Source organism: Sus scrofa, chromosome 18, assembly GCF_000003025.6.
Source record: "Sus scrofa isolate TJ Tabasco breed Duroc chromosome 18, Sscrofa11.1, whole genome shotgun sequence".
NCBI classification, from domain to species: Eukaryota; Metazoa; Chordata; class Mammalia; order Artiodactyla; family Suidae; genus Sus; species Sus scrofa.
Genome location: NC_010460.4, coordinates 6,275,647 through 6,301,832, shown reverse-complemented (window position 1 = coordinate 6,301,832; position 26,186 = coordinate 6,275,647). Strand labels below are relative to the sequence as shown.

Genomic DNA, 26,186 nt, shown 5'->3' with positions numbered 1-26,186 from the left:
ACATATTCAGGGTGCAGCCTCCTTCCTTTTCAACAGCAGCCACCTAGGATATGGACCTGGGCTTCCTAGTCCAAAGTGACTGCTGGAGCTCCAGCCATCACATCTGAGTACCATGTGGAAGATAGAGTATGGCAGGAGGACAGCTGGGCCAGAGGGTCTGGCGGGGAGGTAAGGACTCAGACAGGATGTCGGCTTGAGCAGAAGCCCAGCGAAGAGAAACATCATGCTCTGCATTGGGAACTGCAAAGTTCCACATGGCTGGAGGAAGAGAAAAAGGTGGGACTTGCCATGTAAGACTCAGAGGGCCCTTGGGATTTCCTTGAGGCTGGAAGGCCCCAGCAGTGGGTGGAGGCAGTGGGATCCATGATTGTACAAGAGAACAACCAGGAGGGTGGGTTTAAGAGGAACCAAAGTGGAGGCAGAGAGACCCTTTACAACTCGGAAAGTATTCCTGCCCTCGAGACAGAAGACACTAAATCAGGGTGGGGGTGGGAGGGTTAGAACAAGAGGCAGATTCCAGAACAATCCAGGAAGTAAAGCCAGGTGTGGTGACAGGATGCAGAGAAGGAAGGAAAGGGAATAACCCTTGGGGCTTCGAGCCTGGGTGCAGAGATGGGTCAGCAACCCAGAGAGGGACCCCAGGGTGAGGAGGGGAGGAGAGGGGGGGGGCTGTTGTGATGAATGAGGAGGGGAGGTCAGGCCAAGGGCACACACGCCTAGAGCATGGACCCCTAGGCGGAGAAAGCCCAGCTTGGGGCAGGGGCAGCCTAGGGGAGACGGCAGGTGAGGAGGCTTTGGAGAGGGGCCAAAGTTGGAGCCTGAAGGCTGAGAAAATGAGAGACAGGAGAGAGACAGAGACACAGAGAGAGAGAGAGAGAGAGAGAGAGAAAGGGAAAGAGAAAGACAGAGAGGGAGACTGAGAGACAGACAGACAGAGACACAGACGGAGAGCCAGCGCACACCTGGGGAGGCAGGCTGAGCCCCCGCCCCCTCAAGGGGAGGCATCCTTTGCCGTCTTCCACCTGCCACCCTCCTCGTGGCGCCTCTCCCTTTAGCTCCTCATGACCACTCATATCTGCTGTTTTGCACTTCTCAGGACCATTTTGGTTGCAAGTGATAAAAACCCAGCCTGAATGAGGTTGAGGAAAAAGAGACAGGCTTTGAAAAGCCGTCGGGCATCACTCCCAGTGACGCTGGGCGAAAGGACCAGAACCTGGAGAAGGACCGACCCGCTGGGACCCAGGACTGGACGGCCGCCAGAGGCCACTGTCCAGACCTCCTGCCTGAGCCTCCCCGGCCGGAGTCCATTCTCACCAGAGGAGAGTTCCACGGGCGGGGGTCGAAGCCCGCCGCCTGAGAGGGAGTGGTGCGGTCCTCCAGGGCCCTTTGCACATTCCCCATGACACTTTTTGACCGGGATCCTTGGAGCGAGGGCAGTGGGCAGGAGCTGCAAGGAATCTGCGACTCACCCTCAACTTGATTGGGGTGAGAAAGGGCCGTGCCCGCCCAGAGGAGTGTGCCAGAAACCACGGACAAGACGTGTCAGCAGCCCTAAGTCAGCCGGTCCCCAGCAGGAGCCTCCTCCCCAGCTGAGGCTCCCCTCTCTCCCCTTCTCTGCCCTCTTTCTCCTCCCCCCTCCCCCGCCCACCCCCAACTCCCCGCCCCCCCACCCTTGGCCCAGGGCGTCCCCCTCCCTGCTCTTCCAGCCCCCTCTCCCTCTAGATTTCGAAGCCCTCCAATACTTTCCACATTTTTCTTCCACCGGGACAATGATGATCCCCATAGTTACCTGAGCCCAGAGCTAAACACAACTCTTATCTAAACTCAGGGTCTGGCCAGTGCCAAGCAGGACAGGGCTGTCACCTCCGGCTCCGGGCGCTCCGTGGCTCCCAAGGCCACCAAAGACAGCGGCATGCGCTCTCTTGGCAGCCTTGTCACAGCTGAGTCACCCTGAGTTTTTGTTTCCATAAAACACGTTTTAAAGTTTATAAAGGGAGTTCCCGTCGTGGCTCACTGGTTAACGAATCCGACTAGGAACCGTGAGGTTGCAGGTTTGATCCCTGGCCTCGCTCAGTGGGTTAAGGATCTGATGTTGCCGTGAGCTGTGGTGTAGGTCACAGACACGGCTCAGATCCCACGTTGCTGTGGCTGTGGTGTAGACCGGCAGCTACGACTCTCACTTGACCCCTTGCCTGGGAACTTCCTTATGCCGCAGGTGTGGCCCCCAAAAAAATAAATAAATAAAAATCATTAGTAAGAGAGAGTGGAACCAAGGCCTAGGATGTCTTGTCCCACAAGATATTAACGTAGTTTATAACAAGTGAACGGAAGAGGGCACAGAATCCTCTTTAGCTTTTTTCTTTTTTCGCTGCCCCACTGCATTTGGAGTTCTCAGACCAGGGATCAGAACCAAGCTGCTGGTGCGACCTATGCCCTATACCACAGCTGTGGCAACGCCAGATCTTTTCACCTGCTGTGCCAGGCCAGAGACGGAACCTGCACCTGGCACTGCAGAGATGCCAGGGATCCTGTTGCCCCAGAGCGGGACCTTCCTTACATCGCTTCCCTAGAAACCTTTGCACGCTCGCTGCTTGACGCTATCTCTGCGAGAGCTCAGAGGAGGCCCCCTTCTCAATTCCCCCAACGAGGACCGGAACAGTGCAGTCATTGTCATCAATCCACGTGGGCAGAAAGAACGGGTGCAGCCAGACTCCCTGGAGAAAAGCAGTGATGTGGCTGCAACCCCCGAGTGTCCGGCACCCGCCCCTCTCGGCATCTCCACTCCTGAGGGCAGAGACTGGGAGGTGGTGGGGCACCACCATGCCGGGCACAGGGGGACCTGCTCCGGGGAGGGGCTCATCACCACCGGGGGTGGCAGCCAATTATTCCGCGATGTGCCCTTCACTGGAAAATAGAGGGATTCGGTTCAGAAAATCCACGCGGACTATTGTGTCTCTTAGAAAGTGGACGCTTTCACGGGCTGCCTTATAAGCAGAGCCCAGGTTGAGCCTAGCTGGGACTATAAGGAGGGAAGCGCCTCTGAGAGTGGGTCCAGGAGGGGGGGTTGGGGCTCTATTCTCGGGCTAGGGCTGCCGGATCAAAGTACCTCGGACAGGGTGGTTGTACCACGGAGCTTTATTTCCTTACTTCTTCCATTGCAGAGGCTGGAAGTCCAAGATCAAGGTGTCACAGAGCTGACCTCTGAGGCTTCTCTGCCCGGAATTATGCCGTCCTCCCTCCGCGTCCTCACATGACCTTCCCTCTGCATGTGTCGTGTCCTAACTGCCTCTTTTTGTTTGTTTGTTTGTTGCCAGGCATGGGGCCGAATCAGAACTGCAGCTGCCAGCCTATGCCACAGCCACAGCAATGCCAGATCTGAGCCACATCTGTGACTTCTGTTGCAGTTTGTGGCAACGCCAGATCCTCAAACCCCTGAATGAGGCCAAGGATCCAGCTGGCATGCTGAGGGATACTAATCAGGTTCTTAACCCGCTGAGCCACAGCAGGAACTCCCAAACCTCCTCTTCTTATAAGGACACCAGCCATATTGGATTAGAACTCACCCATATGACCTCATGTTCTCTTTCTTTTTCTTTTCTTTTCTTTTTTTTTTTTTTTTTTTTTTTTTTTTTTTTTTTTTGGCCTTCACACAGCATGTGGAAGTTCCCAGGCCAGGGATTGAACTCATGCCACAGCAGCCACACGAGCTGCTGCAGTGACAACACCAGATCCTTAACCTGCTGCACCACAGAGAACTCCTGACCTCATTTTATCTGAATTACCGCTTTAAAGGCTCATCTCCAAATACAGTCACATTCTGAAGTACGAGGGGTCAGAGCTTCAACCTATTAATTTGGGGAGGGAGGGAGGAGGCACAATTCAACCCATAATAGGAGCTTAAGAAATGTGGTGGATACCAGCTTTCATGGAGCGTGTATTAGAGAAAAGGCAGGGATTAAAGCCCTAAGCTGTGTCAGGTCCACTGAAACTAGAGAGCTTAGACCTGCAGAACAAATCGGCAGAGAGCTGTAACCTTCTCCAGAATGACCTCGCAATGCAGGGATCACACAGTGGGAAGCAGTGTGGCCTGCAGGGCACCTGTGAGAGCCAGGCACGCTTGCAAAACCCTCAGAGCCAGCAGCCCACTCCTAGGGATTTTTTAAGAGATAATCAGAAAATTCTCAAAGATGCTTACCCAAGACGTTTTGCTACAGCCCTACACATAATATCAAAAATTAGGGTGTTCCCACTGTGGCTCAGAGGAAACGAACCCAATTAGCATCTCTGAGGATGCCTGGACCCACTCAGTGAGTTGAGGATCTGGCGTTGGCACAAGCTGCAGCCTAAGTTGCAGACGCTGCTCAGATCCCACCTTGCTGTGGCTGTGGTGTAGGCCAGCAGCTGCAGCTCCAATTCAACCCCTAGCCTGGGAACCTCAATATGCCGCAGGTGCAGCCCTAAAAACAAAACAAAAGGCAAAAAAAAAAAGATTTCAGAGTCCGGAGGACCCCCAATTCCTCCCCTGAGGGGTAACCAAAGGCCGAAACACTGCAGGCTGGTAAAGTCAGCGAGCCCAGGCCACTGGTGAGGGCCGTGGTGCCAATTGTTGTCAGCATCTCAAGATTACATCCTGCAAGGAGTGGCTGATGTAATGAGCAGGATGTAACCCACCCTTACCTCCTGCAAGGGTGGGTTTATGGAGTTGTTGATGACATAGAACCAATGGATGGAAAGTACAGGAAGACAGGTTTAGCCTAGTAACAGACAATGTCCAATAAAGGAGATTATGCTTCGTTCCGGTCAGAGGTCCATCCATCTGAGATTCATTTCCTGTGGATATGATGGAATAGTCCAAGGGTAAGGAATGTATATATAGCCCTAGCCCCAATTCTCTCCCACAGTTTTTCGTCTCTGTAAGCCTTTTCTTATTTCCTTCATTTCTCTGATATATTTAGCTATTTCTTGTAGAAACATCTTTCCCACTGCCAACCTCCCCTCCCTATCCTCTAGGTCATGACCCCAGGTCCTCCCCCGATCCTGGCCTGAGTCCAAAAGCTTGAAAAGCCCCTTTCCCGATATTCCCACTGAGGCAATGTTGGTTTGCATGAAAGGAATTGTGATGAGATAATAATTCGAAGGACAACGCAGACAGAAAGCTTAGCATGTTTAGGGAGTAAAGAGACCTGACATGCCGAAGACCCTATGCTCACCCAGTGTCCCTGTGCTGCCTTCTGTTTCCCAGCATCCTTTGCATTTAGGGGGAGCGGCGGACCCGTCTCCACCCCAGGGATGAGGAGCTGAGGTGTCCCTTCCAGCACCACAGGGTGCCAACTATAGAGATGCATGTTGAGAGGACAGAGCCAATAAGCAGAAGCTACTCAGTCCCTGTCACAGCATGAGCACAGCTGCCTGGGCTTTGCACTCACAAGAAATTAAGCCTCTGAGATTTTGGAGTTTGCCTGCTCTGGCAGCTACCATTGCTTAACCTAATGATCTGCCAAGCTTTTTCACACATCCTTTAAACTTCCAGAACTGCGTGTGGGGAGCTGAGAGGACTCCTATTTTGTGGATGCAGTAACTGAGGTTCTGAGACTTTTAAGTTGTATCTCCAAAGATAAATAACTGGCATGGATTGGAGCTCATATTTGAACCCAAATCTGTCTGAGGCCAAAGCAAATCTTTCCATCAGTGCCTTTCTTAAAAAAAGTGTCGTCCCACACGACATTGCAAATCAACTCCACTCCAATAAAATACACTTTTAAAAAAGACTGCAGTCCCAAACTGATTTTGTTTGTTAGGGATTTAGCCCCTCCCCGAAACCCAGCTCCACGTGGCCCTATTTCCACTGAGTGGGAAAAGTACAAGTTAACAAATTCCGATTTTTTAAGTTTACAAGGTTAATTTTTTCCCGCATGAAAGTGCTCTGGACCCTAACCGTCATAAACCTCCTGAAAATATCTGGTCCAGGAAAAACTTGCCTGCTGCAAATAATATTCAGAGCTATACAAAATGTACACAAAAGTCCTAGAGCATAAAAATGAAAGGATGGCAGATGAAAAGCAGTCATCACAAATGTGCTGGAATGAACAGATGAAAATTGTATCCAAATATTTTGCCATGAATTTTTTTAATTTAATGAAGCAACAGCTCAAGAAAGAGATGGTGGGGGGGGAACAGTAAGATATGAAAAGTGAGCTGGCAAACTTCAGAAAAGAATAAAATCAAAAATAAAATCATCGATGGGGAGAAAAGGGAACCCTCCTGCACTGTTGGTGGGAATGTAAGCTGCTACAACCACTACGGAGAATAGTATTGGAAGTATCTTCAAAAACTGTACATAGAACTACCATATGACCCAGCAATCCCACTCTTGGGCATACATCCGGACAAAACTCTACTTAAAAAAAAAACACATGCACCCACATGTTCATTACAGCACTATTCACAATAGCCAAGACATGGAAATAACCCAAATGTCCACTGATAGATGATTGGATCAGGAAGATGTGGTATATATACACAATGGAATACTACTCGGCCATAAAAAAGAACAAAATAACGCCATTTGCAGCAACATGGATGGAATTAGAGACCCTCATCCTGAGTGAGGTAAGTCAGAAAAAGAAAGACAAATACCATATGATATCACTTATAACTGGAATCTAATATACAGCATAAAGGAATCTTTCCAAAGGAAAGAAAATCATGGACTTGGAGAATAGACTTGTGGTTGCCAAGGGGGAAGGGGAGGGAGTGGGAGAGACTGGGAGCTTGGGGTCAATAGATGCAGAATGTTGCCTTCGGGATGGATGAGCAATGGGATCCTGCTGTGTAGCCCTGGGAACTCTGTCTAGTCACTTATGATGGAACACGTAATGTGAGAAAAAAGAATGTGTACATGTATGTGTAAGTGGGTCACCATGCTGTGCAGTAGAAAAAAATATATATGTAAATAAATGATAAAAATAAAAAATAGGAGTTCCCATCGTGGCTCAGTGGTTAACGAATCTGACTAGGAACCATGAGGTTCTGGGTTCGATCCCTGGCCTTGCTCAGTGGGTTGAGGATCTGGCGTTGCCGTGAGCTGTGGTGTAGGCTGCAGATGTGGTTCAGATCCCTCGTTGCTGTGGCTCTGGTGTAGGCCGGTGGCGACGGCTCTGATTTGACCCCTAGCCTGGGAACCTCCGTATGCTGCGGGAGTGGCCCAAGAAATGGCAAAAAGACAAAAAATAAAATAAAAAATAAGTAAATAAAAATAAATAAATAAAATCACCACAGAAAACGAAGATAAAACACGAAGCAGTGTAAGAGAAACTAGACATGGAAAAGGACACATAGGACATGAATCAGAAAGGAGAGCAGGACATGAATCCTGTCATGGCGCATCGGAAACAAATCTGACTAGAATCCACGAGGACGCAGGTTCGATCCCTGGCCTCGCTCAGTGGGTTAAGGATCCGGCCTTGCCATGAGCTGTGCTGTGGTTTGCAGATGCAGCTCAGATCTGGCGTGGCTGTGGCTGTGGCTGTGGTGTAGGCCATTGGCTACAGCTCTAATTGGACCCTTAGCCTGGGAACCTCCATATGCTGCAGGTGCAGCCCTAAAAAGACAAAGAAAAAAAAAAGACAAACAAAAGCAACAAAACAAATATCTAAATAAATACTTAATTTTTTATTTTAAAATTTTATACATTTATATATAATTTTAAATGTTTTAATTAAATAGTTAATAGATATCTAAATAATTCATTTGCATTTCCCTAATGAGATAAAACACTTTCTCGTGTTTATTGGCCATGTGACTTTCCTCTTTAGTAATGTGCCTGTTCTCTCCTTTTATCCGTTCTTCTATTGGTTTGTCTGCCTTTTTCTTACTGATTTATAGGGTTTCTTTGTGCACCCTAAATGTGAGTCTTTTGTAGGCTATAAGTACTGCAAATGCCTTCTTCCACTCTGTGGCTTAGCTTTTTACTCTCTTAAAGATTCTTTTTTTTTTTTTTTTTTTTTTGTCTTTTTGCTATTTCTTTGGGCCGCTCCTGCGGCATATGGAGGTTCCCAGGCTAGGGGTCGAATCGGAGCTGTAGCCACCCGCCTACGCCAGAGCCACAGCAACGTGGGATCCGAGCCGAGTCTGCAACCTACACCACAGCTCACGGCAACACCGGATCGTTAACCCACTGAGCAAGGGCAGGGACCGAACCCGCAACAGCAACCTGAGCTGCGGCCGACGGGTTCTTAATCCACTGCGCCACAGCGGGAACTCCATTGTCCTATTTTTTTTAAGCATAAAATCACTTCCTTGGTTAGAAGTAATCTGAAGTACAACACCGTCGTGATGAATAAGAGATTTGATAAGAAGTCCATGGATGCCGATGAAGACTTGGCAACCACTTTATAAACAGCCAGTCTGTGTGTTGAATCCCTTTCTGGTCCACGTCGCTAGAGGTGCTCCTTTGGTGTGCAGCTTAAGCCTGCCTGATACCCTCGATGGACAAAGGAACAGAGGGAAAGCAGACTAGACAGATCAAGTTACCAGATGAAGAGGAGAAATCAAAAGGAGAAAGACCAGAAGGGGAAGAAGAATGTGGGAAGATACACAGAGACAGAAATATGCTTACGAGAACAGACGCAAGTGCCCGAGGGATCCAAAAGCCCCATCCATTAGAGTCCCAGGGCGATGCTCCGTGTAAGAGTCAAACGAAGTCCGGCGGCATCCGGCCTGGGCGTGCTGGTGGCCATGGCAGGAGACTGAGTGACGACTTGCTGCTGATGTCGCAGTGAAGGGCTGACTTGTTCTGAGGTTGGTGGGAAGCTGGTAGGACGTCAGCCAACAACGAGACTGTTGAGAATGGGGAAGGCTAGCCTGGGACAGACTGGGCGATTGTGAGATTTCGGAGAATAAACAGCTAGCTCTACCAGAACAGGCGACCTCAGATCCCAAACATTCGACATGTGATTTCCAGCAGAGTTAAAGTTCCTGGAAAAGCTCTTCGAATCTTTTCAAAATGAGGCATAAAGGCAAAGGGCATATTAATCAGGCATAAGACCGTGTCAACAAGCTAGGCCATTTCGCCCATGTATTCGCTGGGAAGCAGCTGGAAATGCTCTGAAGACATAAAAACACTGCCCAGAAATGGTGAGTTGGAATGGAGTTGTTGTTGTTATTGTTTTTAAAAGAGACGGATGAAAAAAAAAGAAGAAGAAGAAAAGAAAAAATAAAAGAGATGGATGAGAGGTGGGCCTTGAGGTGAACAGAGAGGTACAGTTATAACAGTTCTATTTATAAGTCAGAAAAGTTCCTTGGGATATTTCTAGACTGCTGAGAATTTGGCTGACACCCCATGCAAGAGCTGGGACACTCAACTATGCACATCCAATTAATTAAATAACCAGTGCATCCACCTGAACTGGTGGATGTGACTGATTTACTTTGAGCTGCCAAGCAAGTGCCTGTGGGCGATGGAATAATGGCCCCAGACAGACAGAGAGAATTTATAGCCCTTGGCACCTATTCTGACTCCTTGCTTCCTTCCCCGCATGGGTGAAGGTTTCGGGCTTTTAAAAAGAAGCTCATTTGTAGGGATTCAACGGTCAGAAGAGGGAGCACAGAGCAGTTCTTTCTGGCTCCCCATTCACTGGGGCCAGAGATAGAGGCCTTCTCTTTGACAGCTTTTCAGGTCACAGACTTCCTAAGGATGGCAGAGGCCCCAGCCTCACGCAAAGTCCACGAGGCGACTCGCCCAGAGGAGACCTCCAAGGGCACAGCAGAGCCGCAAGAGGAGCCCGGAACCGATGAAGCACTTGTCTCCAAGGCCCTGGCTGAATCACGGCCACATGCTTCTCGCTTGATGAGGAGATAGGAAGACCTTAAATCTTCTGACTCCCTTCTTTGGGAGACGTTTTTATTTCTCATTACCCTAGAAATCCCATTATATCTTTATTTAGCCCAAGACTCTTGTACCGAGTGGAAGAGCACCCCCTAAATGTCCATGTGCACCTGTACCTGGGAATGTGGCTTTACTGGAAATAGGGTCTTTGCAGATGTCATCAGGGTAAGATGGGGTCATATTGGATCAGATGGACCCTAAGCCAATGACTGGTGACTTCAGGAGAAGAGACACAGACCCAGACCCAGAGAGAATGTCCCGTGAAGACAGAGGCAGAGCCAGGAACTCTGCAGCCACAGGCCAAGGATGGCAGCCACCAGAGCGAGAAGAGGCAAGAAGGATTCTTCCTTAGACCCTTCGGAGGGGGCGTGGCCTGCCAACACCTTCCCACTTCTGGCCTCCACAACTGGGGGAGAATGCATTTCTTTGGTTTTAAGCCAGCAAGCGTGTGGGACTTTGTTACAGAAGTCCTGGGATACTGAACACAACCCCTAATCCTTATTATGTTTGTTCAGTATGTGTCCTTTTAGACACATTGTCCTGGAGAGGACATTTCTAACACACAGGATACTGGGATCACTTGGTATTTCACTGGTACCCCCAGATACATACTTACACTTCAAATGTCTTTCTTTTTTTTTTTTTTTTTTTTTTTTTTTTTGTCTTTTTAGGGCCTCACTCGTGGCATATGGAAGTTCCCAGGCTAGGGACGGAATCGGAGCCATAGCTTCTGCCCTACGCTACAGCTCATTACCACTGAGCTTCGACGGGAACTCCTAAATTTTATTAATAATTTCAATTAATAAAATGTATGTGATGGGAGTTCCCGTCATGGAGCAGTGGAAATGAATCCAATTAGGAACCATGAGGTTGCAAGTTCAATGCCTGGCCTCGCTCAGTGGGTTAAGGTTCTGGCATTGCTGTGGCTGTGGTGTAGGCAGGCAGCTATAGCTCCGATTAGACCCCTAGCCTGGGAAGCTCCATATGCCTTGGGTGCGGCCCTAAAAAAAAAAAAAAGAAAGAAAATGTATGGGATGAATATACATGGCCCATATTTTTTGGCCACACCCACTGCATACAGAAATTCCCGTGGCAGGGATCAAACCCACGCCACAGCAGTGACCCTTAACCACTAGGCCACCAGGGAACACCGGCTCATCTTTTTTTTAACTTCCCCAAACCTCTTCATAAAAAGAGGATAGGAGTTAACCTCCATAGCAGGTTAAGGATCCAGTGTTTTCTCTGCGGCAGCTTGGGGTCTCTGCAGAGGCGCAGGTTCCATCCCTGGGCCCAGCACAGTGAGTTAAAGCATTGCCGCAGCTGTGGCTCAGATTCACTCTCTGGCCTGGGAGGTTCCATGGGCCGGAGGAGCAGCCATTAAAAAAAGAATAAAACAAAATAAAACAGAAGATATAATAGGCAATTAAAAATCTTAAAAGTCATAACTTGCCATCTTAATACTCAGCAAAGTCGAATTCAGGCCAAAGAAACAAAGTAAGACACTGCATAATTCTGAGTCTGCAGAGCGTAATGAAGATTTAGTGGTAATACTATGTAGGCATGCGATGACTTAGCAATAACTTTCACAAAGCAGAAACTGTGGGAGAGGACTGAAGAAATATACAGAATCACATTAAAAAAAAAAAAAAACCACAAGAAGTATTTAGAACATGTATCTCAAACCAGATGAGCCAGAGCTAGAGGAGATGCCTGAAGAAAGCTTAAAAACCCAAACCGTTAAGGTTGGTCTTATAGAGAAATTGATTGACAAGGGTGGGTGCTGTAATGTGGCACCCATTTTCCATCCGAAAGGAAAGATTTAATTCCCCAGCTACTGCAGGTGCCACCAGAAGATGGCCCTCGGCTGTCAGCCCTCTGGTAGGTCTATCCCAGCAGAAGAAAACTGCCTGGTCCAAGGTCGTACCTCCTCCCAGAGCAGCCCTCATCTAATGCTGGACAACGTGGAGGATAAACAGCCCTGCCCATGATCCCAACTCAGAGCATCTCTGAAGGACCTTCCCAGCTCCCGAGCCCCCTTTGGGCTTAGCTGGGTCCTCTGTCAAGATGGCTCAATTTGTCCCTCTGCCCAATCCTGCTTCCTTCCTGTCCAAATATCATTCTTTTTTTTTTTTGCTTTTAGGGCCGCATTCATGGCATATGGAAGTTCCCTGGTTAGGGGTCAAATAGGAGCTGTAGCTGCCGGCCTACACCACGGCCACAGCAACATGCGATCTGAGCCACATCTGCAACCTACATAGAGCCCATGGCAATGCCGGAACCTTAACCCACTAAGCAAGGCCAGGGATCAAACCCGAATCCTCATGGATACCCGTTGGATTCATTTCTGCAGCACCACAACGAGAACTCCCCAAGTATCATTCTTTAACGAAGGCCTTACAGGTTAGTCTGTCTCAGAGTGTGTTCCCGGAGAATTCAACTAGTGACAGAAACATACAACTTAAAAATACACTGAGTACAATTTCTCACCTGCCAAATTGGGCCCAAGGCCAAAAGTGTGACACCGTACTCCATTGGCAAGGCGAGAGGAAGAAGTGCTTCTCCATGACTGGTGGGAAATTTAGTAATCTTACACAATTACACAGGCAGTAACCTTTTGGGAACTTATCCCAAAGATAAGAGATGTGTGCCCAAGGCTGTTGGTTGTAGCACAACTTTGTAAGAACAGCAAAGGGCTGGAAACCCACGGCAACCAGGAAGGGAATGGTTCGGGACACAAAGCACATCCATGTGCTGGGGCCTGGGAGCCATGAAACAGAGTGACAGGTGTCTATTCCTACTAATATGGAAGCCCTCCAGATAATAAGTGAAAAAACAAGGGAGAGAAAAACGTGCTGGTAACCTTTCATCCACCTAAAAATAGAACTAGATAGACAGATACAGACAGACCTTTGCTTCCTTTTTAAAACCGTGGGAGTTTCCCTTGTGGCTCAGTAGTAACAAACGCAACTAGTATGCATGAGGACATGGGTTCGATCCCTGGCTTCACTCAGTGGGTTAAGGATCTGGCGCGGCTGTGGCTGTGGTGTGGGCCAGCAGCTGCTGCTCTGATTCAACCCCTAGGCTGGGACCATCCATATGTCAAGGGTGCAGCCCTAAAAAGATAGATAAATAAATAAATAAATACAAACCATGGAAGGGAGAGTTCTCATGGTGGCTCCGTGGGTTATGACCCCAACAAATATCCATGAGGATGCAGGTTCAATCCCTGACCTCGCTCAGTGGGTTAAGGACCCAGGGTTGCCATGGTGTAGACAGACAGCTGCAGCTGCAATTCGAACTAGCCTGGGAACTTCTATATGCCTCACGTGCAGCCCTAAAAAGGTAAATAAATAAATAATTTTTTTAAAAATTTTTAAATAAAAACCATGGAAGGAGGCACAAATATGCCTTAACGGTTATCAAGAGTAGAGGAAGGGAACAGGATAGAGGAGACAGAAGAGAAACTAGACATCTTTGAATGTACCCTGTTTGGTAAATTCAACCTCAGAATTAAACTTAAAAGGTAAGCCCTAGAAATGAAAAGGGAAATTATACAAATGAACCATAATTATGCAACATAACCACCAGTTGGTAATATAACCTCCCAAGAAGGAATTATTCCCAGTGACTTAAGCACCGTCATTTGACTCGATACCCCTAGGGGATACACTGTGAGGACAGAAAGAACTCCGAAAATATCACAAGCTGTTTCCTGTAATCGTATTGTTAGCTGCCGTGGTTCGTATTGTAACTCAGAGACTGCTGTGTGTGTGCACGTTGTGGGATAAAGCAAATGCATAATTAGAATCGGTACCATAAAGCGTCAGGACTTTGAGTGTGAGGAAAAAGGAGATAAAAATGTGAGATCCAGGAGGTGAAATTAAAACTCTATCGTTCTGAATAAGAATTAGTAATATCAGTATAAACACGCTCTACATTTTCTCTCTTAAAACTAATACATATTTCCAAGCTATGGCCCCTGAAAGGGCTCAAAAGCCATGACCAGTCTAGTGGCAATGAGCATCTCTGTCTGTAAATACATTTTCCATTAAAAAAAGAACCAGGATTCGGAGTTCTCACCATGTCACCACACAATGGGATCAGCGGCGTCTCTGCAGTGCCAGGACGTGGGTTCCATCCCCAGCCCAGTGCAATGGGTTAAAGGACTCAGTGTTACCACAACTGCAGCATAGGTTGCAACCATAGTTCAGATCTAATTCCTGGCCTGGGAACTCCATATGCCGCGGGATGACCACAAAAAAAAAAAAAAAAAAAAAGATTCACTGGAGGAATGGCTATTCCCAAGATCAAAACAGGAATGTACCCAATACTTTGTCTGGAACACCCTGTCAAGTCGTAAAACAAGGGAACTATCAAGACACCTAGGGTCGTGTCAAAATAACTCAGGAACCAACTGGAGTTAAGCTCCCAAAGATGGAAACATGTGACCATTAATTAATAACTACAAAAGATGCAGGCTCTGCTGTGGCCTTTCCTGCCTCCTCTGCTGAGAGACTTTCTCAGACGGCCCCTCACTTCATCTCAACTTCAGTCTCAGCCCCGTCTTCAAGGAATTTATAGTAGTGTTAGGAAGACAAGACTCGCACGCATTTCTGTTTTATCTTGCCAAAGGTGAAAAATGCCACCTTCTCCGCAATAGCAACCAGTAAAACATATCCTCAAAATAACTTGGCTTCTATCAGGTCTGTTTCATAATTTGTAACCCTTAACGAGAGCTTTTAAATTCTACTTGAAAATAGACTCACCGACATAGAAAACCAACTTATGGTTACCAAACGGGAAGGGATAAACTGGGAGTGTGGGATTAACATGTAATACATAATGTAACTTATAATACATATAAAATAGAAAAATAGCAGGAACTTACTGCATTGCACAGGGAACTATATTCAATATCTTGTAATAATGGATAATGGGAAAGAATACGTATATGTGGGTGCGTATAACTGAATCGCTTTGCTGAACACCTGAAATTAACACAACATCGTAAATCAACGATACTTCAGGTTTTTTTTAATTTACCAAAGAAAAAGATGTGAAGGAAAAAAAAAACGTAAAAAGAACAACTCCATCATTTATCATTCATTTCCAGACCTCTTTGCTCTCCCTCTGGCTCTCCGGAGAGCAGGTGGCTCTCCGGTCCACAACAGTGTGCCGGCTGGTCTAACTGGACCTTCCTGCTATGGCTGGTCCATTCTGCTGTGAACTAAAAATATTTGTGCCCCCCAAAATTCATATATTAACACCTAATCCTGGTGTTCCCTGATAGTTCAGGGGGTTAAGGGTTCAGCATTGTCATTGCCGTGGCTTGGGTGGCTGCTGTGGCATGGGCTTGATCCCTGATCTGGAAACTCCTGCATGCCATGGGTGTGGCCCCAAAATAAATTAATTAAATTTTAAAAAAAGAAATGGAAAATTAAAAAAAAAACCTAATCCCCAAAGTGATGACAGCGTTAGAATGGGGGGGGGCCTTTAGGAGGTGAGGGTGTCATAAGGGTGGAGCCCTCGTGAAGGGGGTTAGTGCCCTTGTGAAAGATGCCCCAAGAGCTCCCACACCCCTTCAGCCACCTGAGGACGGCCATCCATGAACCAGGAAGCAGGTCTCTCCAGGCAGAGCCTTGCTCCAGACTTCTCTGTCTTCAGAACTGTAAGAAATAAGGAGTTCCCGTCACAGCTCAGCAGGAACCTAACTAGGATCCATGAGGACGTGGGTTCGATTCCTGCCCTCAATCAGTGGGTTAGGGATCCAGCACTGCCGTGAGCTGTGGTGTGGGTCGCAGACCCGGCTTGGATCTGGCGTTGCTGTGGCTGTGGTTTAGGCCTGTGGCTACAGATCCAATTCAGCCCCCTAAAACCTCCATATGCCGCAGGTGCAGCCCTAAAAAAAAAAACAAAAAAAAAAACTGTGAAAAATAAATTTCTTTGTTTGCAAACCATCCGGTCTGTGGTGTGTCTGTTACAGCAGCCGGAACTAAGACGCCTCCGGCCCCCAGAAATCCTCCAGGTGCTGGAGTCTGAATGCCTGTTGTTCCCGCCTCTCACTCCCAGCCAGGCACCCTCACAGAGCCCCTGGAGCAGCAGTTCCTAGTGACCTGGCCCCACCCACAACTGTGCAGGTGCCATCGTGCCTCTGGGTATGACTTAGGTTGGATTGTCCTCAGACCGGTCCTACCTGAGGAGTCAGGGGGCTTCAGGAAAATGGGAACTTCCCAAGAGGGTCTTGGAAGGACTGAGAAGGCGGTCAGTGAGAAAGGCCCTGACGAGGAAGTGGCCGAGACCTTGGGACTGGGATGCCTGAGAGCAGCTTTGAGGTTGTTTCAGGGGCTGTGCGGAGAGATGACTTCCCCAGCGTTCACAGTGGCCCCCAACAGCTTGACTCATCATCCCCTACAGGCAGCGGCTTGTGGTTCACGGTGCTCTGGGATCATGAGGAGGGGGCAGTGTCCACCTTGAGTCAGGGGGGCTGGAAGACAGGTGGTAGCAGGCACAGGAGCTACCTACCACCCGCTCTGAGGACAGATGCCTGCAGGGACGCAAGTCCCAGGGGGGTTGGCCCAGAACAGAAGCCTCGCGCCTGAAGTCGCCCCAGAGACGTGGCGAGGGAACGGACACAGCCTACGCCCCTCAGGACAAGGCTCCAGCCGCTTCTCGGCATCCTAAGGGAAGGAGTCCCAGGGCGGGGGGATGCGGGGCAGCTGGATCACGGCACTGATCGCTGTTTAACCTCGTTCCTCACGCTCCTGTCACTAACCCTGAGAATAACACCTCTGTGGCCCCTCGGAGGCCCTCGTCAAGCCACACCTCCCTGCGTGACGGTTCACGGTCCAGGTGCCTAAGGCAGCCCTCTACGTCCATCTTGCCACCTGCTAGGAGTCTCAATCCACGGAGGCCTCTTCGGACTGTGAGCTCAGCTCCGTTTGACCTTCCTGGTGGCCTGAAGATCGAGTTCTCTCTGATCCCCCAGCTGTCATCGCCTGGCGGAGCAGACAGAGGAAGCAAAGCCGTGACATGTGGCTGCCTCGTGCCGCTGGCCCTGTCCAGACTGTTTCCCTAATGACGGATTCTCTTGCCAGTAAGCATCGAAGTCTTTTGCAGCCAGACCTTATGCTATTGCTAATTTTAAAATAATGGTAAGACAGTTGAGCTAAATTCTTCTGCTCTGGTTTCTAAGCGATGGCTCTTGCCAACTTCCAAGACACTCATAAGGTGTGATTAGAAAATAATGAAGCTAATTATTTAAACAAATGCCTCAGAATGCATTCTTTTTTTTTTTTTTTTGAAAGACCAAAGTTAACCAAAAAAAAAAAAAAGGCCTTGACCTGTACCTAGACTTTCAGAAAATAAAGTATCAGGAATCACTTTATTTTAAATACCCCTGGGACAAGAAAATCAAGATAAATTGAGGCTTTGTAGGGTCTAATAACATGCACTTATACGGCTCAAGAAGCCTGTGAAGGGTCAGTCTTTTACTAAATCTTCATTGATTTTTATACCAGCCACTCCTGTCTGATATTCGATTATCTAAAAATATTTCCAAATAATCACTTTGGAAGGCCCTATACTTCAAATTTGTTTTGACATTTTTTGAGCACTTGGATTGATTGTGTGCTTTGTATGGTCCCCGTGTTATCAGACCAGCAGGAGGCCTACGAGGAGACTGCCTCTTCCCATGTGAGCCTCATGGTGCCCCAAGCAGCCAAGTCCAGCCCCCTTCCTCTTCCACCAGACGAGCCACCCCCTGGGGGAAAGGGGAAAGACCTGAAGTTGGAACAGAAAGGCCCCAGGAGGAATTGATCTCAGCCAGGACATCAAACGACAAAAGAGCAGCCACACAGAGGGAGGCGAGCAGGAGCCTTCCAGGCCACAGCCAGTTGGGACCTAGAGATGAGGCAGCACATGCTGGCAAAGTGCCTGCCATGTCCCCAGCCTCACGAGAGAGGCCTGTCAGGGAGATGCCAAGATGAATGGGACTCTACAGAGAACAGTATGGAGGTTCCTTAAAAGACTCAAAACAGAACTACCGTATGATCCTGCAATCCCACTCCTGAGCATATATCCAGAGAAAACTCTAATTTGAAAAGATGCCTACACCCCTGTGTTCACTGCAGCACTATTTACAATAGCCAAGACATGGAAACAACCTAAATGTCCATCAACAGATGGATGGATAAAGAAGATGTGGTACATGTATATACACAGTGGAATATTACTCAGCCATGAAAAAGAATGAAATCATGCCATTTGCAGCAACATGGATGGCCCTAGACATTATCATACTAAGTGAAGTAAGTCAGAAAGAGAAAGACAAATGCCATATGATGTCACTTACATGTGAAATCTAAAAAAATGATGCAAATGGACTTCTTTACAAAATAAAAAGAGAGTCACAGACTATGAAAACAAACCCACTACTATATATAAAATAGATAACTCACAAGGACCTACTGTGTAACACAGGGAACTCTATTCACTATTCTGTAATGACCCATATGGGAAAAGAATCTGAAAAAGAATGGATTTGTGTATATGGAAAACTGAATCATGTTGCTGTACACCTCAAAGTAGCACAACATTGTAAATCAGCTATACTCCAATACAAAAGAAAATTTTTTTTAATTTTTAAAAAGATGAGCAGGAGTTCCCGTTATGACTCAGTGGATTAAAAACCCGACATAGGAGTTCCCGTCGTGGCGCAGTGGTTAACGAATCCGACTAGGAACCATGAGGTTGTGGGTTCGGTTCCTGCCCTTGCTCAGTGGGTTAAGGATCCGGCGTTGCCATGAGCTGTGGTGTAGGTTGCAGACGCGGCTCGGATCCCGCGTTGCTGTGGCTCTGGCGTAGGCCGGTGGCTACAGCTCTGATTCAACCCCTAGCCTGGGAATCTCCATATGCCGCGGGAGCAGCCCAAGAAATAGCAACAACAACAACAGACAAAAGACAAAAGACAAAAAAAAAAAAAAAAACGACATAGTACCCGGTCCAATCCCTGGCCTCACTCGGTGGGTTAAGGAGCCAGCATTGTCCCGAGCTGCAGCATAGGTCACACATGAGGCTCAGATCCCACATTGCTGTGGCTGTGGCATAGGCTGGTAGCTGTGGCTCCGATTTGACCCCTAGCCTGGAAACCTCCATATGCCACAGGTGCAGCCCTCAAAAGACAAAAAAAAATCTAAAATATTAACAAAGATGAGCAGTACTCAGCGGGTCCCCTTTCAAGGACAGGCAGGCTGTGTGGGGTGCTAGCAAAAGCCTGAGCCAAGTGCAAGAGAAGGTTTAGATCAACTGAGACACCTAGAGAGGTCCTCCTGGAGGAGGTGACATCTGAGCTCGGACTCAAAGGAGGGAAGGGTTTCTTCAGGCCACGAAGGACAGATTTACGAGAGGAGGGAGAGACAGGCAAAGGCAGTGAGAGCTCAAGCACAGTTAACAGAAGGTGATCTCGTGTCCCTGGAGTCTCAAACACGTGGCAGGAGGAGGTGTAAGGGCAGGTACATCTGGAAAGGAAGACAAGAACCCCCTGTGCCAAGAGAGCATGGAGGGCTTTGTTCTGCAGGCAGAGAAGGGAGCCGTCTGGGCACGCTCCAGTCTAGGTGCTCCTGCCATGTAGGCAGTGGGGTGGCACAGAGGGCCTGGCCCAGGACCTCCTCCTCTGCACTGTGGCAGAACCGACCCTGGAAAAGTCAGCAGGCCGCAGGGGCTCCTTCAAGAGGTATGGACAGGCAGGGACGTGCCATCTATTAGGGGACAAGCTTGCTGAGATGGGACGCAGAGGCAGGGGCTCCCCAAAGCTCGGGGGAGTGATAGCCAGCACAGGAGGTCCAGCTGTCCCCAGGATGCCCACCAGAAGAGATTCCAGCCCCAGAGGGCACCAGACAAGTTCCATAATCATAACTCAGAGCCAAGACCAATCTCCGTGCGCTGAGCCGAGCCAACAGAAGGGGGTGGAAGATGTCAACAGCGGGGACCAGCAACCACACTGCCGCGAGAATAATGCGCGCCACGAAGGATGGGCTCCATGTGACCCATGACTCCTATTTGTACCTGAAATGTGAGAGCTGCTGCTGCCTGGGCTGAGCAGCGGCAGGGTCCAGGTGAGGACAGGTGCGGGGGCAAACTTGCCTAAACCTCCGCACCACAAAGGGAATTTCCTGGTGATTTCTATTAAAAAAAAAAAAAAAGCGAGATGGACCTTAAAAGAACTGGCAACGCATGGGGAACAAAGGTGGTCTCTGGAGGAAAACAGCCTGAGGTGAGGCTGTGACCCCAGCTGGCCCACAGAAGGACCCCCCCCCAAACACACCTGAGAGCCTGCCCGGCCCCAATGAGGCAGCAGGACCCTGTGAGGTACAGCCAGCCCAGGGCTGGGGCCCCGCAATGGGCTCTATACAGACTTCGGCCTTGAGCAGACCCTGCCCAAGAACTTGATCCAGCCCAACAGAGGCACAGCTGCCGTTCACAGTGCCATTAATGTGCTGGGTGGAGCATGGTCCCCGAGAAGGGTGCGGCCACCTGGCCAGGGGAGGGGAGGGCCAGAGCGGGCATTGTCCCCAGAATGTGCTCTGAGGGTCACTGCAGCCCCTCCTGTTGCAGCCCAGAGCTGTGCACTGCCACCTGCCACCATCAGTCAGTCGCTGAGTCTTATTCTCCTCGCGTGGATTAGTGACACCCAGGCACCCACCTCTGTGGGTTGTTAGGGGTTAAATGACACAGCTGGGTGAGAGGAACCATCAGTAAAAGGAGCCACGGTGACCTTTGTCCCCTGCCCACCCTCAAATTTCAGTGGCAGCTCCTGGCAGGAACCTGGCACTGGTGTCCCAATGACACTGGACGCTCCTTCAACTAGACTGAGCGGACTGACCCCGGGCACCCAAGTGCTTCCATGGAGAACAAGCATTTAGAGGCTTCCCCTCTGCTGGCCCAGCCCCCACCCCGAGCCCAGATGTGTGCACCTGCCCACACCCACCCACACCCACCCACACACTCATCCCAGGCAGTGCCCTCACCTGGTGGCAGGTAGCCGCCTGTGAGGGTTACCATGGTGCCCCAGAGGAATAGCCAGTATCGAACCTGATACAAAGCCTAGAGGGTGTGGGCAGAGGCTTCCTCCCCCTCTCCTTCCCAGGCCCACAAACACCCAGCCTTGACTCTAGGGGTTTGACTCTCAGGGCTGGACCCCTAGCCCCTCCCACCCCCTCCCAGCACCCCCCAGCCTTCACCCTGAACAGAGCGGTGTGAAGTGGGGCCGAGCTCCCCGGATGAAGAGGCTGTAAGGTCAGGACGGATGGTAAGAGGGATGGAGACAGTGCCAGAGGGCAGGGTCTTGTCAGCACCTTGGCCCCAGTGTGCCAAAGGCAGAGAGCTCCATCTGTTCCTTCAGGTCTCACCATCAGCCTCCCCATGGCCTCTGCCTGTGTCCGCCGAGATGCTGATGAGATGCTGAGCTGACCCTGAATCTAGGGCATCCCCCCCTGCCAGCTAGACCCTCACACGCTATCCATCAGGAAGGTCTGAGTGTGAGCTCCCAAACCATGAACAGATGTGTGCTCACGCTCCTGTGTACACACACATACACATGTGGCGGAGCCTAACACGCAAAGACACCCGGGGTGTCCTCCTTCTCCCTGTCTTTATGTCCCATGCCTGTCTTCCAGGGCCTGGCCCCCAGGGCACACTGAACTCACAGAGGGACAGGGGCCCCCCTCCCTGGTCATGCCCTGGGGCTGAGGGATGGGCAGGGGAGCCAGGGCCCTGGTGCAGAAGCACGGGGAACTCCTCTCCCACTCAGGCTGGTGGCTCAGAGGTCAGGGTCTCCTCCTAACACCGCCCCATCCCAGGCACCAGGAGCAATGTTCGTCTTCAAAGCAAGGTCAGCACACCACCCCCAAGGCTCAGGGGTTGGAGGATTAAGGGGTCCTGGGAGCCTTGGGCAGCACGATTGCCTGCCCCCAGAACTGCCCACTGGCTCCTCCTGCTGGCTGGCAGCTGCCCTGCCTCGGCCACTGCACAGGGGCTCGTCTGGAAGGCTATGTGTGTACACAAGACCAGCACCTGTGCACACACTTGCACACACAAGGCCACCACCCTTGACTAGGCCCAGGGCATCTGTTCTGTCCTGTTCCTCCAATCACGGGAATGAGACACCCTGAAACTTCCACCCTCTTCAGGCAGCTCCTCTGGGTGAGGGTCACCCGGTGACCAAAGGACAGAGGTGACCAAGGTGAGGCCCATCTGCAGCCAGACACCAGGGGAGCTCTGGTCAGGGCTGAGAAAACCCACATGCCTGGAGACGCTTCCCTATGGGGACCCAATTATAGAGGGTCCGTGTGGGTCGGGGTTAAGGTCAAGATAAGGTGACGATGGGGTTTGGCCAATACAGCCTAAGGGTAAAGTCAGTGTGGGCTGGGTTCACAGACCATGTGAGGGACAGGAGCACAGCCGCATCACCAGTCAGCGTGGGGCCAGCTTCAGGGGCCAGTGTGCCACCCACTGGAGCACCACAACCCCAAGGGGCGGGACTCCAGGCCTGGCATCCCATCAGGACAACCTGTTTTCAGACCAGTCCAGGCGGCTCTCTGCTCCCCCAAATCCCAGACACTCAGAACCAGGGCCCTCCAGAGGCGAGAAGCCCTGGAGGTGTCAGCCCCCAAGGGGCATCCCCACTGCACGCACCCCACACCCAGAGCTGCCCCCGCAGGCCCTATGCACACAGACAGCCCAGCCCGGATTCCCGCGGAAAGGCCAGTGCACGTGACATTGAATGTGAACGTGGGATACGCTGTGCTGATGCTGCACCCTCCCAGCACCGCTGGAGTCTCCTCTGGATAATTATTTATTATTCATAGTCATCAGCATCTTCATTAATTATTCATATGATCCTTAATTATTATCCTTAACAATAAGAGCAGTAAATAGCAGAAAAGTCCTTGAGGTGCCTAAGGCCCAGGGCCGGGTGCCTCCGGGCAGTTAGACCAGCTACTGCCCCCGGGACAGTGGGGGGGGCCACAGACCCTCCAACCACGGCCCGGCCCTGCCCCTGCCCCCACACCGGGGCCCAGGGGACCACAGGAGAAGCTGGTCCCAAGGGCTGGGGGAGGCGCTGTGCCTTCCTGGTCCTCTCCCCTCCGCGGCCAGGGCCTCCTGGGCAGGGCCTCCACGGGGAGGGGCCCAGGCGGTGCGCTGAACCCTGGGTGAGCCACGTGTCCACACTGAGCAGCCCCACTAACTTCCCGGGTCTGAGCCGTGTCTGTGCAGGGGCTGGGAGGTGAGGGCCCCCAGCTGGCCCGGCAGGGAGAGGCGTCGAGCGGGGCCATCTTGGGGTAGCTCCTCGCACGCCATGAACTGGGAAACCTGCAAAGAAAACGGAGTGTGAGGAGCTCCCGTCGCGGCTCAGAGGTAACAAACCCAACTAGTATCCAGGAAGACGCAGGTTCGATCCCTGGCCCTGTTCAGTGGGTTAAGGATCTGGCGTTGCCGTGAGCTGTGGTGTAGGTCTCAGATGTGGCTCGGATGCACTGTTGCTGTGGCTGTGGTGTAGGCCGGCAGCTGCAGCTGATTCAACCCCTAACCTGGGCGCCTCCATATGCCGCAGATGCGGCCCTAAAAAAACCAAAGAGAAAAAAAAAAACGGAGTATGGGAAGCTCGGAGTGGAGGGGGGTCAGGTTCACAGGACAGAGAGGGTCTGGAGGCTCTGGGGACAGACAGAAAACGGCTGCAGGGGACAAGGAGAAGGGTCAAGGCAGGCAGAGCCGGTCTCCAACCACAAAAGGGAGGCCTGAGGCTGGCAGAGCAGAAACGCACTCCCTGTGGGCCAGAGCCAAACCCGACAGCTGGGGGCCCGGGAGCAGGTGCCCGAGGCTGGGAATAACCCGAGGCCAGAGCCGCTTCCCTCCCCAGGGTACACAGCAGCTGAATCCAAACCCAACCTGGAATAAGGAGCCCTGAGCTGGCACAGCTGGACAGAGAGAAATATGGTTCTGTCCTTCAATCTAGAAAGAACTCGGGGACCTAGAAACAGGCGGGCTGGCAGCCAGGCCTCGGAAGGCCAGGGAGAGCGCCAGGGCCGGCGGGAGGGGCTCTGTGGGTGCTGCCGAGTCTGCTGGGAGATCTCCGCGGGGGCGGCTGTGAAAGGAGACTGGCACATTCGCTGACGTGGGCCTGGTGTCTGCAAACAGGAGCAGGCAGCATATGGGAGGGGAGCAGATGCCAGGGGAAGGGGGAAGCAGATCCCCGCCACCTCCGGTCGCCAGAGGAGCCCCCTTCTTGGGGCCCAGTCCCAGCTGCCCTGTCAGGAGGCTGGGAACACACATGTCCACTCAGGAAGGGACAAAGGGCCACAGAGGCCCTTGTCCGGCAGAAGGGGAGTGATGCGGGCCGTAAGTGCTACCCTGGGGCTCAGCCAAAGCCTTCAGGACAACCCAGCAAAGTGCCGAGCGTGCGCGCTTTGGGTTGGCAGTAGAGCCAGACCCAGCGGGTGTCAGTCACAGCAGGGACCTGGGACCCTGTCGCAATGGCGCGCTGGCACATAGCACCCACCACCAGGCCTCGGGCTCAGCAGCCCCCTCACTCCCAGCCACGACACAGGCACCTGATCGGGCCATTCAGGTGACTCTGGGGGAGCGCATGCCACCCAGCCTGCCGGCCTCCCTGGCGCAGCTGTCTGGGGGCTCTGTTTCGGGGCTCCCCTGCCTTGCTCTGTGCTCACGGCTCCTGGATACAGCCTGGAGGAGGGCAGGAGGAGGGTGGGAGGAGGCTGGGGCCCAAGGCCAAGGGAAAAGGACAGCAAAGCAGGTCTGGGGTGGAAGCGGGGCAGAAGAGGCAGCGCCCCGGCTCGAGGAGCTTACCTGAGAAAGCGAGTCCAGGGTGAGGGTGGGGATGGGGCTGACGGGCAGCAGAGGGGACGTGGAGGCGGGGCCAGGCCCCGGGGTGGTCACAGCACTGTAGGCAGGGGGAACCAGTGTCATCTGCCTCTGCAGCAGCTGCAGGACGGTGGCCATGTCTGCACTCAGCCGGGTCTCCAGCCTGGGGCAAGAAGGAGGCGGGTGCCCTGGGTCTCAGGCAAGTGGAGACACCAGTGACTAGGACTTCGGGACCACCCTAGGGACAGCCAGCTGGTCAACCCCAGGCCCCCTCTTCATTCTAGGTGTGGCGGCCCCTGGCTCAGCTCTGAACACAAGGAGAGGATCAGGCTGCTGGACACACAGACAGGCCTAGACAGAGCAGACCCCACCTCCACCCTACAACACTGCTGGAAACCCGCAGCCCACACGCCCTACACCTACTGGCCCATCTCCCCAGACGTACGCAGCGAGGCCTCAGCTGGATCCCAGGGACCACCCTCACCTGTTGAGCTGCCTCTGGAGGGCATCCAGCCTGCTCTCCACGTCGCCCCGGGGCCGCCGGCCGGGGCTGGAAAGAGGGATGTTGAGGAGGCTGGGGGCGGGGGCAGGGGCAGGGCAGCGAGGCAGCTCCTGGTACTGGCGGCCCCGGCTGTCCCCCCAAAAGCTGAAGATGTTGGACACTCCTGAGAAGGCGCCTGGAGCCAAAGAGCTGGGTTGAGGCCGGGGCAGAGGCCACATCCCGTCCGCCCCGGGTGGCCCTCACCCTACCTGACAGTGGGTTACAAGTGTCGCTGCTCTTCTCCACGTCCTCGGTCAGGGGGTCCCCACCCGGCAGCTCTCCGGGGGGCCTGGGGCTGGAGAAGGGCACCAGGCGGAGGGGGCTGGAGCTGCGGCCTGGGCCCTCATCCTCACTGCTCTCGGGGCTGGAGGGGCCGCTGGACAGGCTCTCCCCCCACGGTCCCCCCTGCTGGCCCCGGCCACTCGGCCCTGCCCCCGCCCGGCTCGGCCCCAAGGCTGACACCTCCCCTGGCTGTTCCGGGTCTGTGGGAAACAGAGAACGGGCCTCAGAGTGGGCAGGAGGCACAGGAGGGGACAGGAGGGACAGGAGGGAGGGGAGGGGACCAGAGAAGGTCTGGAAGGTTTGCCCCATGTTTCTTCTGCTCCCTTCCCCCGCTTTCAAGAGGACCGAGGACTCCAAGGACGGGACCAGTGGTCTCTGCCCACTGGCTGCCCCAGCCCGGGCGGGGACACCGCTGGCGGGGCTCCCTGGCCCCAGGCGCCCCCCGTGCTGACCTCCTTGCCCCCCTCACCCCTGCGCGCAGCAAGACGCTGGGAGTTGAGGACCAAAGAAACCTGGGCAGGCCCTGCCCCGGGGGTGGAAGGGGGCTTCCTGGAAGAGGCCCTCCAGCGGGCCTGAAAGCGTGGACAGCGATCCGACATC

The 26,186-nt window shown here is 51.9% G+C and overlaps 1 protein-coding gene across 8 annotated transcripts in view; it reads right to left on the bottom strand.

The window, feature by feature from the left end:
* The window catches only part of KCNH2 (potassium voltage-gated channel subfamily H member 2), a 36,329-nt gene continuing 32,821 nt past the window's right edge, over positions 22,679 to 26,186 (bottom strand). For all 8 annotated transcript variants that reach the window (XM_021078757.1, XM_021078758.1, XM_021078761.1 and 5 more), the window contains 4 exons: positions 25,514 to 25,786; positions 25,248 to 25,440; positions 24,749 to 24,926; positions 22,679 to 23,254 (listed from right to left, as the gene is read on the bottom strand). In XM_021078757.1, coding sequence (XP_020934416.1) covers positions 23,126 to 23,254; positions 24,749 to 24,926; positions 25,248 to 25,440; positions 25,514 to 25,786 — 773 coding nt within the window. In that variant the 3' untranslated portion in view covers positions 22,679 to 23,125. The remainder of the gene's footprint in view (positions 23,255 to 24,748; positions 24,927 to 25,247; positions 25,441 to 25,513; positions 25,787 to 26,186) is intronic.